The 16,089-nt window shown below is 51.9% G+C and overlaps 1 protein-coding gene across 1 annotated transcript in view; it reads left to right on the top strand.

The window, feature by feature from the left end:
* Nucleotides 1–767, top strand: part of LOC119954831 (helicase SRCAP-like) — a 26,282-nt gene extending 25,515 nt beyond the window's left edge. Inside the window, exon 10 of the mRNA XM_038780374.1 lies at nucleotides 727–767. Coding sequence (XP_038636302.1) covers nucleotides 727–767 — 41 coding nt within the window. The remainder of the gene's footprint in view (nucleotides 1–726) is intronic.
* The last annotated feature ends 15,322 nt before the right edge of the window (nucleotides 768–16,089 follow it).

Below are 16,089 nucleotides of genomic sequence, written 5' to 3'. Positions count from 1 at the left end.
GGAGATATGTGAGGCAGCGGTTATATTTGGTTTGTGGGGAGGGGCGAATGGATTGGGGTGAGCCTCCGGACACTGGGGACATGCAGTAAAAAAACGTTGGCTCTATTCAGGGAGGGCAATGGGAATGGACCAATCAGTCTTGCTTTGAGGCAGCGTGCTACAACGGAAACCAGTCTCAGTCATCCCAAAGGTGTGAAGAGTTCAAAAGTGAGGGATTTGTTCAAACACTGTTGAGGTGCCTGTGTCCCATCTCCGGGTACCACAGTCTCAGCAGGCAGCCATAATCTGGGAGGTAGCCAGGGGGCAACAGAATGGTCCCAGGCTAGGAGAGACTTCGGCCCCAGGTTCTCCCAGGAGTAGAGAAGGCAAAGAGGACATTTATTCAAAATCGGAATTGGATTTGCTGGAGTAAATATGGAGAAATACGTTTCCACTCACTGGATTGTCAGGACAACACAGATTGAAATGAATTGGCCAATGAACAGGATTTAAGACGGGAATCTTTGTTGGCGAGGCTTATGGTTGTGTTGGGGACTGCCCTGCTGGAGGTCGAGAGGGGAGGCAGGTTCCATCGTAACATTCAAATGGAAGGTGAGAAATTTGCAGGGCTGGGTGTAGAGCAGGCTTGTGAAATAAAGTGGTCAGCTGTCTTTTGAGGGGATGGCACAGGTGAGATGGGCTGAATGGTGTCCTTCATTGCTGTGGTCTTGGTTGTCTCTGATCCAGCAATGATTACAGGACGGATAATTGCAGATGGAGCCCCCTGAACGGACTGAGCCTGGCGGACGTGAAGCACTGAACAAAAGAATAGAGGTAAGATCTGTGTGTGTGCGGCCTCAACTCCCAGATGAGAGGCAGCAAAGTTCCATATGAAAGCCTTTGCTATTGAAAATGGAGGCGAACATGAGAAATGTATGACCTGCATTTGGGTAGCACCTTTCAGGATGTTCCTCTGTGCTCCTGCAACCAATCAGGTTTCATCACTCGTAGGATGCTTGGCAGCCAGTTTGCACAGACAAGCTCCCACAAAGAGTGCTGCGCTAATCACCATTTGTAGGCCACATTATGTAAGAATGATCTTTAATGCCCAACTGAGAGGGCAGACAAGGTCCAGGCTTTATTTTTGTTTCTAAATAAGGGGCAATTTAGTGTGGCCTATCCACACATCTTTGGATTGTGAGGATGAGACCCACGCAGACACAGGGAGAATGTTCAAACACCACACGGATAGTAACCTGGGGCCTCGGTGCCATGAGGCAACAGTGCAAACTGCCATGCCACCCGCATGGTTCAGAATCTCGACAGAAAGATGGCCACTCTGTGCAACGCTCCCTCAGTATTGACCCTCTGACAGTGCAACGCTCCCTCAGTACTGACCCTCTGACAGTGCAGCACTCCCTCAGTACTGACCCTGACAGTGCGGCGCTCCCTCAGTACTGACCCTCTGACAGTGCAGCACTCCCTCAGTACTAACCCTCTGACAGTGCAACGCTCCCTCAGTACTGACCCTCTGACAGTACGGCACTCCCTCAGTACTGACTCTCTGACAGTGCAGCACTCCCTCAGTACTGACCCTCTGACAGTGCGGCACTCCCTCAGTACTGACCCTCTGACAGTGCGGCACCCCCTCAGTACTGACCCTCTGACAGTGCGACACCCCCTCAGTACTGACCCTACCAACAGTGTGGCACTCCCTCAACAATGATCCTCCAAGGGGCAGCACGGTGGCGCAGTGGGTTAGTCCTGCAGCCTCATGGCACCGAGGTCCCAGGTTCGATCCCGGCCCTGGGTCAGTGTCCATGTGGAGTTTGCACATTCTCCCCGTGTTTGCGTGGGTTTCGCCCCTACAACCCAAAGATGTGCAGGGTAGGTGGATTGGCCACGCTAAATTGTCAATAGCCCCTTAATTGGAAAAAATGAATTAGGTACTCTAAATTTATATTTAAAATAACAATGATCCTCCGAAAGTGCGGCGCTGCCTAAACTCTGACACTGCAGTGCTGCATCAACAGTGACAGTGCGGCACTCCCTCAGGACTGACCCTCCCACCGATTGCGGCGCTGCCTCAGAACTGACCCTCTGACAGTGCAGCACTCCCTCAGTGCTGACCCTCCGACAGTGCGGCACTCCCTCAGTACTGACCCTCTGACAGTGCAGCACTCCCTCAGTGCTGACCCTCCGACAGTGCGGCACTCCCTCAGTACTGACCCTCTGACAGTGCAGCACTCCCTCAATACTGACCCTCTGACAGTGCGGCGCTCCCCCAGTACTGACCCTCTGACAGTGCGGCCCTGCCTCAGTACTTACCCTCTGACATTGCGGCACTCCCTCAGTACTGACCCTCTGACAGTGCAGCACTCCCTCAGTACTGACCCTCTGACAGTGCGGCACTCCCTCAGTACTGACCCTCTGACAGTGCGGCACTCCCTCAATACTGACCCTCTGACAGTGTGGCACTCCCTCAGTACGGAGCCTCTGACAGTGGGTAGCACGGTAGCATGGTGGTTAGCATAAATGCTGCACAGCTCCAGGATCCCAGGTTCGGTTCCCGGCTGGGTCACTGTCTGTGTGGAGTCTGCACGTCCTCCCCGTGTCTGCGTGGGTTTCCTTCGGGTACTCCGGTTTCCTCCCACAGTCCAAAGATGTGCGGGTTAGGTGGATTGACCATGCTAAAATTGCCCGTAGTGTCCTAAAAAAGTAAGGTTAAGGGGGGGGGGTTGTTGGGTTACGGGTATAGGGTGGATACGTGGGTTTGAGTAGGGTGATCATTGCTCGGCACAACATCGAGTGCCGAAGGGCCTGTTCTGTGCTGTACTGTTCTATGTTCTAGTGCGGCACTTCCTCAGTACTGACCCTCGGACAGTGCAGCGCTCCCTCAGTACTGACCCTCGGACAGTGCAGCATTCCCTCAGCACTGACCCTCTGACAGTGCGGCACTCCCTCAGTACTGACCCTCTGACAGTGCGGCACTCCCTCAGTACTGACCCTCTGACAGTGTGGCACTCCCTCAGTACTGTCCCTCTGACAGTGCGGCACTCCCTCAGTACTGACCCTCTGACAGTGCGGCACTCCCTCAGTACTGACCCTCTGACAGTGCAGCACTCCCTCAGCATTGACCCTCGGACAGTGCGCCACTCCCTCAGCACTGACCCTTGGACAGTGTGGCACTCGCTCAACACTGACCCTCTGAGACTACAGAGCTCCCTCAACACTACTGTACGACAATGCGGCGGCCCCTCAACACTATCCCTCCGACAATGCAGCATGCCCTCAGAACTCCTGCAGAATGTTTGAGGTGAGGAACGCCGTTAGTGTCCCTGCTGATTTCATCTATGGGAAGTGCACCCAACTCCAGCTCCTCAGAAACCGTCTCCAGCTCCTCAGATAGACGGGTGACGGTGAGAGCGGCTGGGAGGAAGCAGGATCTCCTGTGGTCGTTCCCCTTAGTACAGTAACAAGTATACCGCTTTGGATACTGTTTGGGGGGGGGGGGATGGGACTTACGAGGCGTCTGTCCCTGTTGCTCAGGAGGGAAGGGGGGAGAGGAGTAGAGCATTAGTCATTGGAGACTATAGTTAGGGAGATAGGAGATTCTATGCGAACGAGAGAGACTCGCGGTTGGTGTGTTGCCTCCCAGGTGCCAGGGTTCGCGATGTCTCGGATCATGTTTTCGGGATCCTTAAGGGGGTGGGGGAGCTGCCCTAAGTTGTGGTCCACATAGGTACCAACGACATAGGTAAGAAAAGGGATAGGGATGTAAGGCAGGAATTCATGAAGCTAGGATGGAAACTTAGATTTAGAACAGAGTTATTATCTCTGTTGTTACCCGTGCCACGTGCTAGCGAGACAAGGAATAGGGAGAGAGAGCAGTTGAACATGTGGCTGCAGGGATGGTGCAGGAGGGAGGGTTTCAGATTCCTGGATAATTGGGGCTCATTCTGGGGTCGGTGGGACCTCTACAAACAGGATGGCCTACACCTAGACCAGAGGAGTACCAATATCCTAGGGGGGGGGGGGGGAAATTTGTTAATGCTCTTCGGGAGGGTTTAAACTAGTTCAGCGGATTGGGAACCTGAATTGTAGCTCCAGTATACAGGAGGTTGAGAGTAGTGAGGTCATGAGTAAGGTTTCAAAGTTGCAGGAGTGTAGCGGCAGGCAGGAGAGTGGTTTAAGGTGCGTCTACTTCAATGCCAGGAGCATCCAGAATAAGGTGGGTGAACTTGCGGCATGGGTTGGTACCTGGGACTTCGATGTTGGGGCCATTTCGGAGACATGGATAGAGCAGGGACAGGAATGGTTGTTGCAGGTGCCGGGGTTTAGATATTTCAGTAAGCTCAGGGAATGGTAAAAGAGGGGGAGGGGTGGCATTGTTAGTCAAGGACAGTATTACGGTGGCAGAAAGGAAGTTTGATGAAGACTCGTCTACTGAGGAAGTATGGGCTGAGGTTAGAAGCAGGAAAGGAGAGGTCACCCTGTTAGGGTGAATACTTTTCATCAGTATTCACTCAGGAAAAAGATAATGTTGTGGAGGAGAATGCTGAGACCCAGGCTATTAGAATAGATGGCATTGAGGTGCGTAGGGAAGAAGTGTTGGCAATTCTGGACAAGGTGAAAATAGTTAAGTCCCCGGGGCCTGATGGGATTTATCCTAGGATTCTCTGGGAAGCCAAGGAAGAGATTGCTGAGCCTTTGGCTTTGATTTTTATGTCATCATTGGCTACAGGAATAGTGCCAGAGGACTGGAGGGTAGCAAATGTGGTCCCTTTGTTCAAGAAGGGGAGTAGAGATAACCTCGGTAACTATAGGCCGGTGAGCCTCATGTCTGTTGTGGGTAAAGTCTTGGAGAGGATTATAAGAGATACGATTTATAATCATCTAAGATAGGAATAATATGATTAGGGATAGTCAGCATGGTTTTGTGAAGGGTAGGTCATGCCTCACAAACCTTATCGAGTTCATTGAGAAGGTGGCTGAAAAGGTAGACGAGGGTAGAGCAGTTGATGTGGTGTATATGGATTTCAGTAAAGCTTTTGATAAGGTTCCCCACGGTCGGCTATTGCAGAAAATACGGAGGCTGGGGATTGAGGGTGATTTAGAGATGTGGATCAGAAATTGGCTAGTGGTGGTTGATGGCAAATGTTCAGAATGGAGTTCAGTTACGAGTGGCGTACCACAAGGATCTGTTCTGGGGCCGTTGCTGTTTGTCATTTTTATAAATGACCTAGAGGAGGGCACAGAAGGTTGGGTGAGTAAATTTGCAGACGACACTAAAGTCGGTGGAGTTGTAGGCAGTGTGGAAGGATGTTGCAGGTTACAGAGGGACATAGATAAGCTGCAGAGCTGGGCTGAGAGGTGGCAAATGGAGTTTAATGTAGAGAAGTGTGAGGTGATTCACTTTGGAAAGAATAGCAGGAATAAGGAATATTTGGCTAATGGTAAAATCCTTGGCAGTGTGGATGAGCAGAGGGATCTCGGTGTCCATGTACATAGATCCCTGAAAGTTGCCACCCAGATTGATAGGGTTGTGAAGAAGGCCTATGGTGTGTTGGCCTTTATTGGTAGAGGGATTGAGTTCCGGAGCCATGAGGTCATGTTGCAGCTGTACAAAACTCTGGTACGGCCGCATTTGGAGTATTGCGTACAGTTCTGGTCGCCTCATTATAGGAAGGACGTGGAAGCTTTGGAACGGGTGCAGAGGAGATTTACCAGGATGTTGCCTGGTATGGAGGGAAAATCTTATGAGGAAAGGCTGATGGACTTGAGGTTTTCGTTAGAGAGGAGAAGGTTAAGAGGTGACTTAATAGAGGCATACAAAATGATCAGAGGGTTAGATAGGGTGGGCAGCGAGAGCCTTCTCCCACGGATGGAGGTGGCTAGCACGAGGGGACATAGCCTTAAATTGAGGGGTAATAGATATAGGACAGAGGTCAGAGGTAGGTTTTTTACGCAAAGAGTGGTGAGGCCGTGGAATGCCCTACCTGCAACAGTAGTGAACTCGCCATCATTGAGGGCATTTAAAAGTTTATTGGATAAGCATATGGATGGTAATGGCATAGTGTAGGTTAGATGGCCTTTAGTTTTTGACTTCCCATGTCGGTGCAACATCGTGGGCCGAAGGGCCTGTACTGCGCTGTATCGTTCTATGTTCTATGTTAGGGGTTTTCTATAGGCCTCCGAAAAGTTCCAGAGATGTAGAGGAAAGGATTGCAAAGATGATTCTGGATAGGAGCGAAAGCAAGAGTAGTTGTTATGGGGGACTTTAACTTTCCAAATATTGACTGGAAACGCTATAGTTTGAGTACTTTAGATATGTGTTTTTGTCCAATGTGTGCAGGAGAGTTTCCTGATGCAGTATGTAGATAGGCCAACGAGAGGTGAAGCCATATTGGATTTGGTACTGGATAATGAACCAGGACAGGTGTTAGATTTGGAGGTAGGTGAGCATTTTGGTGATAGTGACCACAATTTGATTACGTTTACTTTAGTGATGGAAAGAGATAGGTATATAACGCAGGGCAAGAGTTATATCTGGGGGGAAAGCAATTATGATGCGATGAGGCAAGACTTAGGATGCATCGGCTGGAGAGGAAAACTGTAGGGGATGGGCACAATGGAAATGTGAAGCGTGTTCAAGGAACAGCTACTGCGTGTCCTTGATAAGTATGTACCTGTCGGGCAGGGAGGAAGTGGTGGAGCGAGGGAACTGTGGTTTACTAAAGCAGTTGAAACCCTTGTCAAGAGGAAGAAGGAGGCTTATGTAAAGATGAGATATGAAGGCTCAGTTAGGGCGCTCGAGAGTTACAAGTTAGCTAGGAAGGCTCTAAAGATAGAGCTAAGAAGAGCCAGGAGGGGACTTGAGAAGTCTTTGGCAGGTAGGATCAAGGATAACCCTAAAGCTTTCTATAGATATGTCAGGAATAAAAGAATGACTCGGGTAAGAGTAGGGCCCGTCAAGGATAGTAGTGGGAAGTTGTGCGTGGAGTCTGAGGAGATAGGAGAGGTGCTAAATGAATATTTTTCGTCAGTATTCACACAGGAAAAAGACAATGTTGTCGAGGAGAATACTGAGATTCAGGCTACTAGACTAGAAGGGCTTGAGGTTCATAAGGAGGAGGTATTAGCAATTCTGGAAAGTGTGAAAATAGATAAGTCCCCTGGGCCGGATGGGATTTATCCGAGGATTCTCTGGGAAGCTAGGGAGGAGATTGCAGAGCCTTTGGCTTTGATCTTTAAGTCATCTTTGTCTACAGGAATAGTGCCAGAAGACTGGAGGATAGCAAATGTTGTCCCCTTGTTCAATAAGGGGAATAGAGCCAACCCCGGTAACTATAGACCAGTGAGCCTTCTGTTGTGGGCAAAGTCTTGGGAAAGGTTTATAAGAGATAAGATGTATAATCATCTGGAAAGGAATAATTTGATTAGAGATAGTCAACATGGTTTTGTGAAGGGTAGGTCGTGCCTCACAAACCTTATTGAGTTCTTTGAGAAGGTGACCAAACAGGTGGATGAGGGTAAAGCAGTTGATGTGGTGCATATGGATTTCAGTAAAGCGTTTGATCAAGTTCCCCACGGTAGGCTATTGCAGAAAATACGGAGGCATGGGATTCAGGGTGATTTAGCGGTTTGGATCAGAAATTGGCTAGCTGAAAGAAGACAAAGGGTGATGGTTGATGGGAAATGTTCAGACTGGAGTCCAGTTACTACTGATGGACCTCGAGGATCTGTTTTGGGGGCACTGCTGTTTGTCATTTTTATAAATGACCTGGAGGAGGGCGTAGAAGGATGGGTGAGTAAATTTGCAGATGACACTAAAGTCGGTGGAGTTGTGGACAGTGCGGAAGGATGTTACAAGTTACAGAGGGACATAGATAAGCTGCAGAGCTGGGCTGAGAGGTGGCAAATGGAGTTTAATGCAGAAAAGTGTGAGGTGATTCATTTTGGAAGGAATAACAGGAAGACAGAGTACTGGGCTAATGGTAAGATTCTTGGTAGTGTGGATGAGCAGAGAGATCTCTGTGTCCATGTACATAGATCCCTGAAAGTTGCCACCCAGGTTGAGAGGGTTGTTAAGAAGGCATACGGTGTGTTAGCTTTTATTCGGAGCTATGAGGTCATGTTGCAGTTGTACACAACTCTGGTGCGGCCGCATTTGGAGTATTGCGTGCAGATCTGGTCACCGCATTATAGGAAGGATGTGGAAGCATTGGAAAGGGTGCAGAGGAGATTTACCAGGATGTTGCCTGGGATGGAGGGAAGATCTTATGAGGAAAGGCTGAGGGACTTGAGGCTGTTTTCATTAGAGAGAAGAAGGTTAAGAGGTGACTTAATTGAGGCATACAAGATGATCAGAGGATTAGATAAGGTGGACAGTGAGAGCCTTTTTCCTCAGATGGTGATGTCTAGCACGAGGGGGACATAGCTTTAAATTGAGGGGAGATAGATAGATGACATGTCCGAGATAGCTTCTTTTCTCAAGATTAGTAAGGGCATGGAATGCCCTGCTTGCAACAGTCGTGGACTCGCCAACACTAAGGGCATTCAAATGGTCATTGGATAGACATATGGACGATAAGGGAATAGTGTAGATGGGCTTTAGAGGGGTTTCATCGGCGCAACATCGAAGGCCGAATGGCCTGTACTGCGTCGTTATGTTCTGTGAACTGACCCTCTGACAGTGCGGCGCTCCCTCAACACCGACCCTCCATCACTCCAGTGCTCTCTCAGTACTGACACTCCGACAGTGCTGCACTCCCTCAGTACTGACCCTCAAAGAGTGCAGTGTTCCCTCTTGGCTCTGGGTCACTGTCCATGTGGAGTTTGCACATTCTCTCCCTATTTGCGATGGTATGGCCCCCACAACCCAAAGATGTACAGAGTTGGTGGATTGGCCACGCTAAATTGCCCCTTAATAGGAGAAAGTGGGGGGAACAAAGGAGTGCAGTGTTCCCTCCGCACTGTCCCTCTGACAGTGCAGCGCACACTAACCCTCAGCCCATGCAGTGCTCCCTCAGTACTGGACACACACACCCCCCCCCCCCCCCCCCCCACTGTGCAGCCCTCTCTCAGTACTGAACCTCTGACAGTACGGCGCCCACTCAACACTGACCCTCGGACAGTGCAGCGCTCCCTCAGTACTGACCCTTGGGCAGTGCGCAGCTCACACATTACTGACCCTCGGAGACTGCGATACTCCCTCAGTACTGACCCTCTGAGACTACAGAGCTCCCTCAACACTACTGTCTGACAATGCGGCAGCTCTTCACCACTAACCCTCCGACAATGCAACATGCCCTCAGAACTAACCCTCTGACAATGCAACATGCCCTCAGTACTGACCCTCTGACAGTGAGGCGCTCCCTCAGTACTGACCCTCCGACAGTGCGGCACTCCCTCAGTACTGACCCTCTGACAGTGCGGCGCTCCCTCGGCACAGAGCCTCGGCCAGTGCTGCGCTCCCTCGGCACAGAGCCTCAGCCAGTGCGGCGCTCCCTCGGCACAGAGCCTCGGCCAGTGCGGCGCTCCCTCGGCACAGAGCCTCGGCCAGTGCAGCGCTCCCTCGGCACTGAGCCTCGGCCAGTGCGGCGCTCCTTCGGCACTGAACCTCCAACCACCACGCTAGCATGGAACCCAGTGAAGTGAAGTAGTTGTGACAGGGAGGCTGCGGCACAGCTGCTGTCAGGGAGCGCCTGGCAGGGTGCTGGGAGTGAGGGGGGGAAACACACTTGAAAATGGGAGGAAGAGAAGTAGAGAGCGGATGTGCGGAGGCGGTTCCCACAGGAGCATGCAGAGTGAGCGATAAGAGTGGATGACAGACTGAAGAAAGGGAAACGGGGGAAGGGGTGTGCATAGAATGCTGGCTACAACAGGTTGCAAAATCTGGGACACCGAGAGTCCATCTTGGTGGACCCCGAAACAAAGAGAAACCCCGGTGTGCAGGGGTGCATCAATGAGGTACGTGTGGTTCATCCCGCAGGAGAAGTGGAGGAACAGAAACTCCGGGACAGTCACCTGGAACGTCAGGTGACAGCAATCGACTGAAAAGATCATCTGGAAACTCTTGAGGGCTGATGTTATCGTCCTCCAGGAGACATAACTTTTAAAAAATACATTTAGGGTACCCAATTCATTTTCTTCCCCAATTAAGGGACAATTTAGCGTGGCCAATCCACCCACCCTGCACATCTTTGGGTTGTGGGGGTGAAACCCACGCAAACACGGGGAGAATGTGCAATCTCCACACGGACAATGACCCAGAGCCGGGATCCAACCTGGGACATTGGATCGTGTTTGGCACAGGTTGTCAGAGCAGCCAGAGCTCTTCATGTGGAAGGGGGCCGATGCCCTGGCCTTTGCCTCCTTAATCGCCCGCTGGAGTATCCTGCTCGGCTGGTGATTGGCGGCACCACCCACAGCTGCAGGCTGGCTGTCACTCCTGGCAGATTCCTCAGGCTGCAGACAATAAAATTCACCATCTGGTCGCAATAGGGCCTCCACAGGACGGGGAAGCCGCTCATCAACTTGTCTCGAGACCTGTCCATAGCCAGCAACCAGGAGAGCAAGGGGGGGGGGGGGGGGGGGAGGCACGTGCGAACGATGGGGCAGAAAGGCAAAAGGAATGGCGAGGGGGAGGGACGGAGGGGGTGGCGTGGGGGTTGAAGACAAACCAAAAGGAACATGAGGTATGAGCGGGAGGGACAAAACGCAAAGCACTATAAGAACTAGGAGCAGGAGTAGGCCATCTGGCCCCTCGAGCCTGCTCCGCCATTCAATGAGATCATGGCTGATCTTTTGTGGACTCAGCTCCGCTTTCCGGCCCGAACACCACAACCCTTTATTCCTTTACTCTTCAAAAAACTATCTATCCTTATCCTCAACTGCTTCACTGGGATAGGAATTCCATAGATTCACAACCCTTTGGGTGAAGAAGTTCCTCCTAAACTCAGTCCTAAATCTACTTCCCCTTATTTTGAGGCTATGTCCCCTTGTTCTGCTTTCACCCGCCAGTGGAAACAACCTGCCCGCATCTATCCCACAATTGTGGGCCCAACACTGATCCCTGAGGGACTCCACTAGCTACTGATTGCCAACCAGAGAAACACCCATTAATTCCCACTCTTTGCTTTCTATTCATTAACCAATCCTTTATCCATGCTACTACTTTACCCGTAATGCCATGCATCTTTATCTTATGCAGCAACCTTTGATGCAACCTTGTCAAAAGCTTTCTGGAAATCCAGATATACCACATCCATTGTCTACCGCACTGGTAATGTCCTCAAAAATTCTACTACTACCTGCCCTTTATGAACCCATGCTGTCTGTCCAATGGGATAATTTCCATCCAGATGCCTCGCTATTTCTTCCTTGATGGTGATTCTAGTATCTTCCTACTACCGAAGTTAAGCTAACATTTTCATAGAAATACTTTTTTTTCATATAATTTACAGTGCAGAAGGAGGCCATTCGGCCCATCGAGTCTGCACCGGCCCTTGGAAAGAGCATCCCACTTAAGCCCACACCTTCACCCAATCTCTGTAACCCAATAACCTCACCTAACCTTTTTGGACAGTAAGGACAATCTATCGTGGCCAATCCACCTAATCTGCACATCTTTTCGACTGTGGGAGGAAACCGGAGGAAACTTCCGCACACATGGGGAGAACGTGCAGACTCTACACAGACATTGACCCAAACTGGGAATCGAACCTGGGACCCTGGACCGGTGAAGCAACTGCGCTAACCACTGAGCTACCGTGCTGCCCAATAACTGGCCTATAATTACCCGCTTTCTGCCCACCAAGCAAATGGCAAGCTAATGCCCAAAGCAAATTGTGCCTGCAAATATATGTCTCGGCCATATTGGGGAATGTACAATATCTATGCTGGTCAAAGGTGGGTGGTGGGAGGGGGGGTCACGGCGACATGTTGTGAAGATGCTCGTTTGTGAACATACATGTTGGATTTTTGCATGTTTTTTTACTGATCACTTATAATTTATTAAATAAAATATGAAAACTCAATAAAAACCATTTTCAAGGGCAGCACGCTGGGGCAGTTGTTAGCGCTGCTGCCTCGAGGAACAGTAAATGATTATTTACATTTACATAAACTGCCCCTTAATTGGGGAAAAAAAGAATTGTCTACAGTTCAAAATAAGAACATTTATAAACCATTCCCAAAAAAAAAATTGACACTCCGACATTGCGGCGCTCCCTCAGCACTGACCCTCTGACAGAGCGGTGCTCCCTCAGCACTGACCCACCGACAATGCAGCGCTCCCTCAGCACTGATCCTCAAACAATGCGGTGCTCACTCAGCACTGACTGGGGCTGGTTTAGCACAGGGCTAAATCTCTGGCTTTGAAGCAGACCAAGGCAGGCCAACAGTACTGATCGTCCGATATTGCAGCGCTCCCTCAGTACTGACCCTCTGACAGAGCGGTGCTCCCTCAGCACTGACCATCCGACAATGCAGCGCTCCCTCAGCACTGACCCTCAAACAATGCGGTGCTCACTCAGTACTGACCCTCTGACAATGCGACACTCCCTCAGTACTGACCCTCTGACAGTGCAGCACTCCCTCAGTATTGACACTGACACTGCGGCGTTCCCTCAGTACTGACCCTTTGACAGAGCTGTCCTCCCTCAGTACTGACCCTCTGACAATGTGGCACTCCCTCAGTACTGACCCTCTGACAGTGCAGCACTCCCTCAGTACTGACCCTCTGACAGTGCGGCACTCCCTCAGTACTGACCCTCTGACAGTGCGGCACTCCCTCAGTACTGACCCTCTGACAGTGCGGCACTCCCTCAGTACTGACCCTCCGACAGTTGCGGCGCTCCCTCAGTACTGACCCACTGACAGTGCAGCACTCCCTCAGTACTGACCCTCTGACAGTGCGGCACTCCCTCAGTACTGACCCTCCGACAGTTGCGGCGCTCCCTCAGTACTGACCCACTGACAGTGCAGCACTCCCTCAGTACTGACCCACTGACAGTGCGGCACTCCCTCAGCACTGACCATCCGACAATGCAGCGCTCCCTCAGCACTGACCCTCAAACAATGCGGTGCTCACTCAGCAATCACTGGGGCTGGTTTAGCACAGGGCTAAATCGCTGGCTTTGAAGCAGACCAAGGCAGGCCAACAGTACTGATCGTCCGACAGTTGCGGCGTTCCCTCAGTATTGACCCTCTGACAGTGCGGCACTCCCTCAGTACTGACCCTCTGACAGTGCAGCACTCCCTCAGTACTGACCCTCTGACAGTGCAGCACCCTCAGTACTGACCCTCTGACAGTGCGGCACTCCCTCAGTACTGACCCTCTGACAGTGCGGCGCTCCCTCAGTACTGACCCTCTGATAGTGCGGCACTCCCTCAGTACTGACCCTCTGACAGTGCGGCACTCCCTCAGTACTGACCCTCTGACAGTGCGGCACTCCCTCAGCACTGACCATCCGACAATGCAGCGCTCCCTCAGCACTGACCCTCTGACAGTGCAGCACTCCCTCAGTACTGACCCTCTGACAGTGCGGCACTCCCTCAGTACTGACCCTCTGACAGTGCGGTGCTCCCTCAGTACTGACCCTCTGACCGTGCGGCACTCCCTCAGTACTGACCCTCTGACAGTGCGGCGCTCCCTCAGCACTGACCCTCAAACAATGCGGTGCTCACTCAGTACTGACCCTCTGACAGTGCGGCACTCCCTCAGTACTGACCCCCTGACAGTGCGGCACTCCCTCAGCACTGACCCTGTGACAGTGCAGCACTCCCTCAGTACTGACCCTCCGACAGTGCAAAGTCCCCTCGGTTCTCATCCTCCAGCAGTGCGGCACTGACCCTCTGACAGTGCGGCGCTCCCTCAGTACTGACCCTCTGACAGTGCAGCACTTCCTCAGTACTGACCGTCTGACAGTGCGGCACCCTCAGTACTGACCCTCTGACAGTGCGGCACTCCCTCAGTACTGACCCTCTGACAGTGCGGCACTCCCTCAGTACTGACCCTCTGACAGTGCAGCACTTCCTCAGTACTGACCGTCTGACAGTGCGGCACCCTCAGTACTGACCCTCTGACAGTGCGGCACTCCCTCAGTACTGACCCTCTGACAGTGCGGCACTCCCTCAGTACTGACCCTCTGACAGTGCAGCACTCCCTCAGTACTGACCCTCTGACAGTGCGGCTCTCCCTTAGTACTGACCCTCTGACAGTGCAGCACTCCCTCAGTACTGACCCTCTGACAGTGCGGCACTCCCTCAGTACTGACCCTCTGACAGTGCAGCACTCCCTCAGTACTGACCCTCTGACAGTGCAGCACTCCCTCAGTGCTGACCCTCTGACAGTGCGGCACTCCCTCAGCACTGACCCTCCGACAGTGCGGCACTCCCTCAGTACTGACCCTCTGACAGTGCGGCAGTCCCTCAGTACTGACCCTCTGACAGTGCAGCACTCCCTCAGTACTGACCCTCTGACAGTGCGGCACTCCCTCAGTACTGACCCTCTGACAGTGCGGCACTCCCTCAGTACTGACCCTCCGACAGTTGCGGCGTTCCCTCAGCACTGACCATCCGACAATGCAGCGCTCCCTCAGCACTGACCCTCAAACAATGCGGTGCTCACTCAGCAATCACTGGGGCTGGTTTAGCACAGGGCTAAATCGCTGGCTTTGAAGCAGACCAAGGCAGGCCAACAGTGCTGATCGTCCGATATTGCAGCGCTCCCTCAGTACTGACCCTCTGACAGTGCGACACTCCCTCAGTACTGACCCTCTGACAGTGCAGCACTCCCTCAGTACTGACCCTCTGACAGTGCAGCACTCCCTCAGTACTGACCCTCCGACAATGCAAAGTCCCCTCGGTTCTCATCCTCCAGCAGTGCGGCACTGACCCTCTGACAGTGCGGCGCTCCCTCAGTACTGACCCTCTGACAGTGCAGCACTTCCTCAGTACTGACCGTCTGACAGTGCGGCACCCTCAGTACTGACCCTCTGACAGTGCGGCACTCCCTCAGTACTGACACTCTGACAGTGCGGCACTCCCTCAGTACTGACCCTCTGACAGTGCGGCGTCCCTCAGTACTGACCCTCTGACAGTGCAGCACTCCCTCAGTACTGACCCTCTGACAGTGCGGCGCTCCCTCAGTACTGACCCTCTGACAGTGCAGCACTCCCTCAGTACTGACCCTCTGACAGTGCAGCACTCCCTCAGTACTGACTCTCTGACAGTGCGGCACTCCCTCAGTACTGACCCTCTGACTGTGCGGCGCTCCCTCAGTACTGACCCTCTGACAGTGGGGCACTCTGTCGGTACTGACCCTCTCGGCACTCCCTCAGTACTTTTTTTTTTTTTTTTTTTTAAATTTAGATTACCCAATTATTTTTTCCAATTAAGGGGCAATTTAGCGTGGCCAATCCACCTACTCTGCACATTTTTTTGGGTTGTGGGGGCGAAACCCACGCAGACACGGGGAGAATGTGCAAACTCCACACGGACAGTGACCCAGAGCCGGGATCGAACCTGGGACCTCAGCGCCGTGAGGCGGTTGTGCTAACCACTAGGCCACCGTGCTGCCCTCACTCCCTCAGTACTGACCCTCTGACAGTGTGGCACTCCCTCAGTCCAGACCCTCCGAGGTAAAGGCTCAGTAGCACATTGCTGCTTTTATATTCCAACCCTCTTGAGATAAATGACAACATTGCATTTGCTTTCTTAATCACAGATTCAACCTGCATGTTTACCTTTAGGGAATCCTCGACTAGCACTCCCAGATCCCTTTGTACTTTGGCATTATGAATTTTCTCACCGTTTAGAAAGTAGTCTATGCTTGGATTCTTTTTTCCAAAGTGCAAGACCTCACATTTTCTCACGTTGAATTGCATCAGCCATTTCCTGCACCACTCTCCCAAACTGTCTAGATCCTTCTGCAGCCTCCCCACTTCCTCAGCACTACCTGCCTGACCACCTAACTTCGTATCATCGGCAAACTTCGCTAGAATGCCCCCAGTCCCTTCATCCAGATCATTAATATATATGGTGAACAGCTGTGGCCCCAACACTGAACCCTGTGGGACACCGCTGGTCACCGGCTGCCATTCC

This window comes from Scyliorhinus canicula, chromosome 20, assembly GCF_902713615.1.
Source record: "Scyliorhinus canicula chromosome 20, sScyCan1.1, whole genome shotgun sequence".
NCBI lineage: Eukaryota > Metazoa > Chordata > Chondrichthyes > Carcharhiniformes > Scyliorhinidae > Scyliorhinus > Scyliorhinus canicula.
This window is presented reverse-complemented; position numbering and strand designations above follow the sequence as displayed.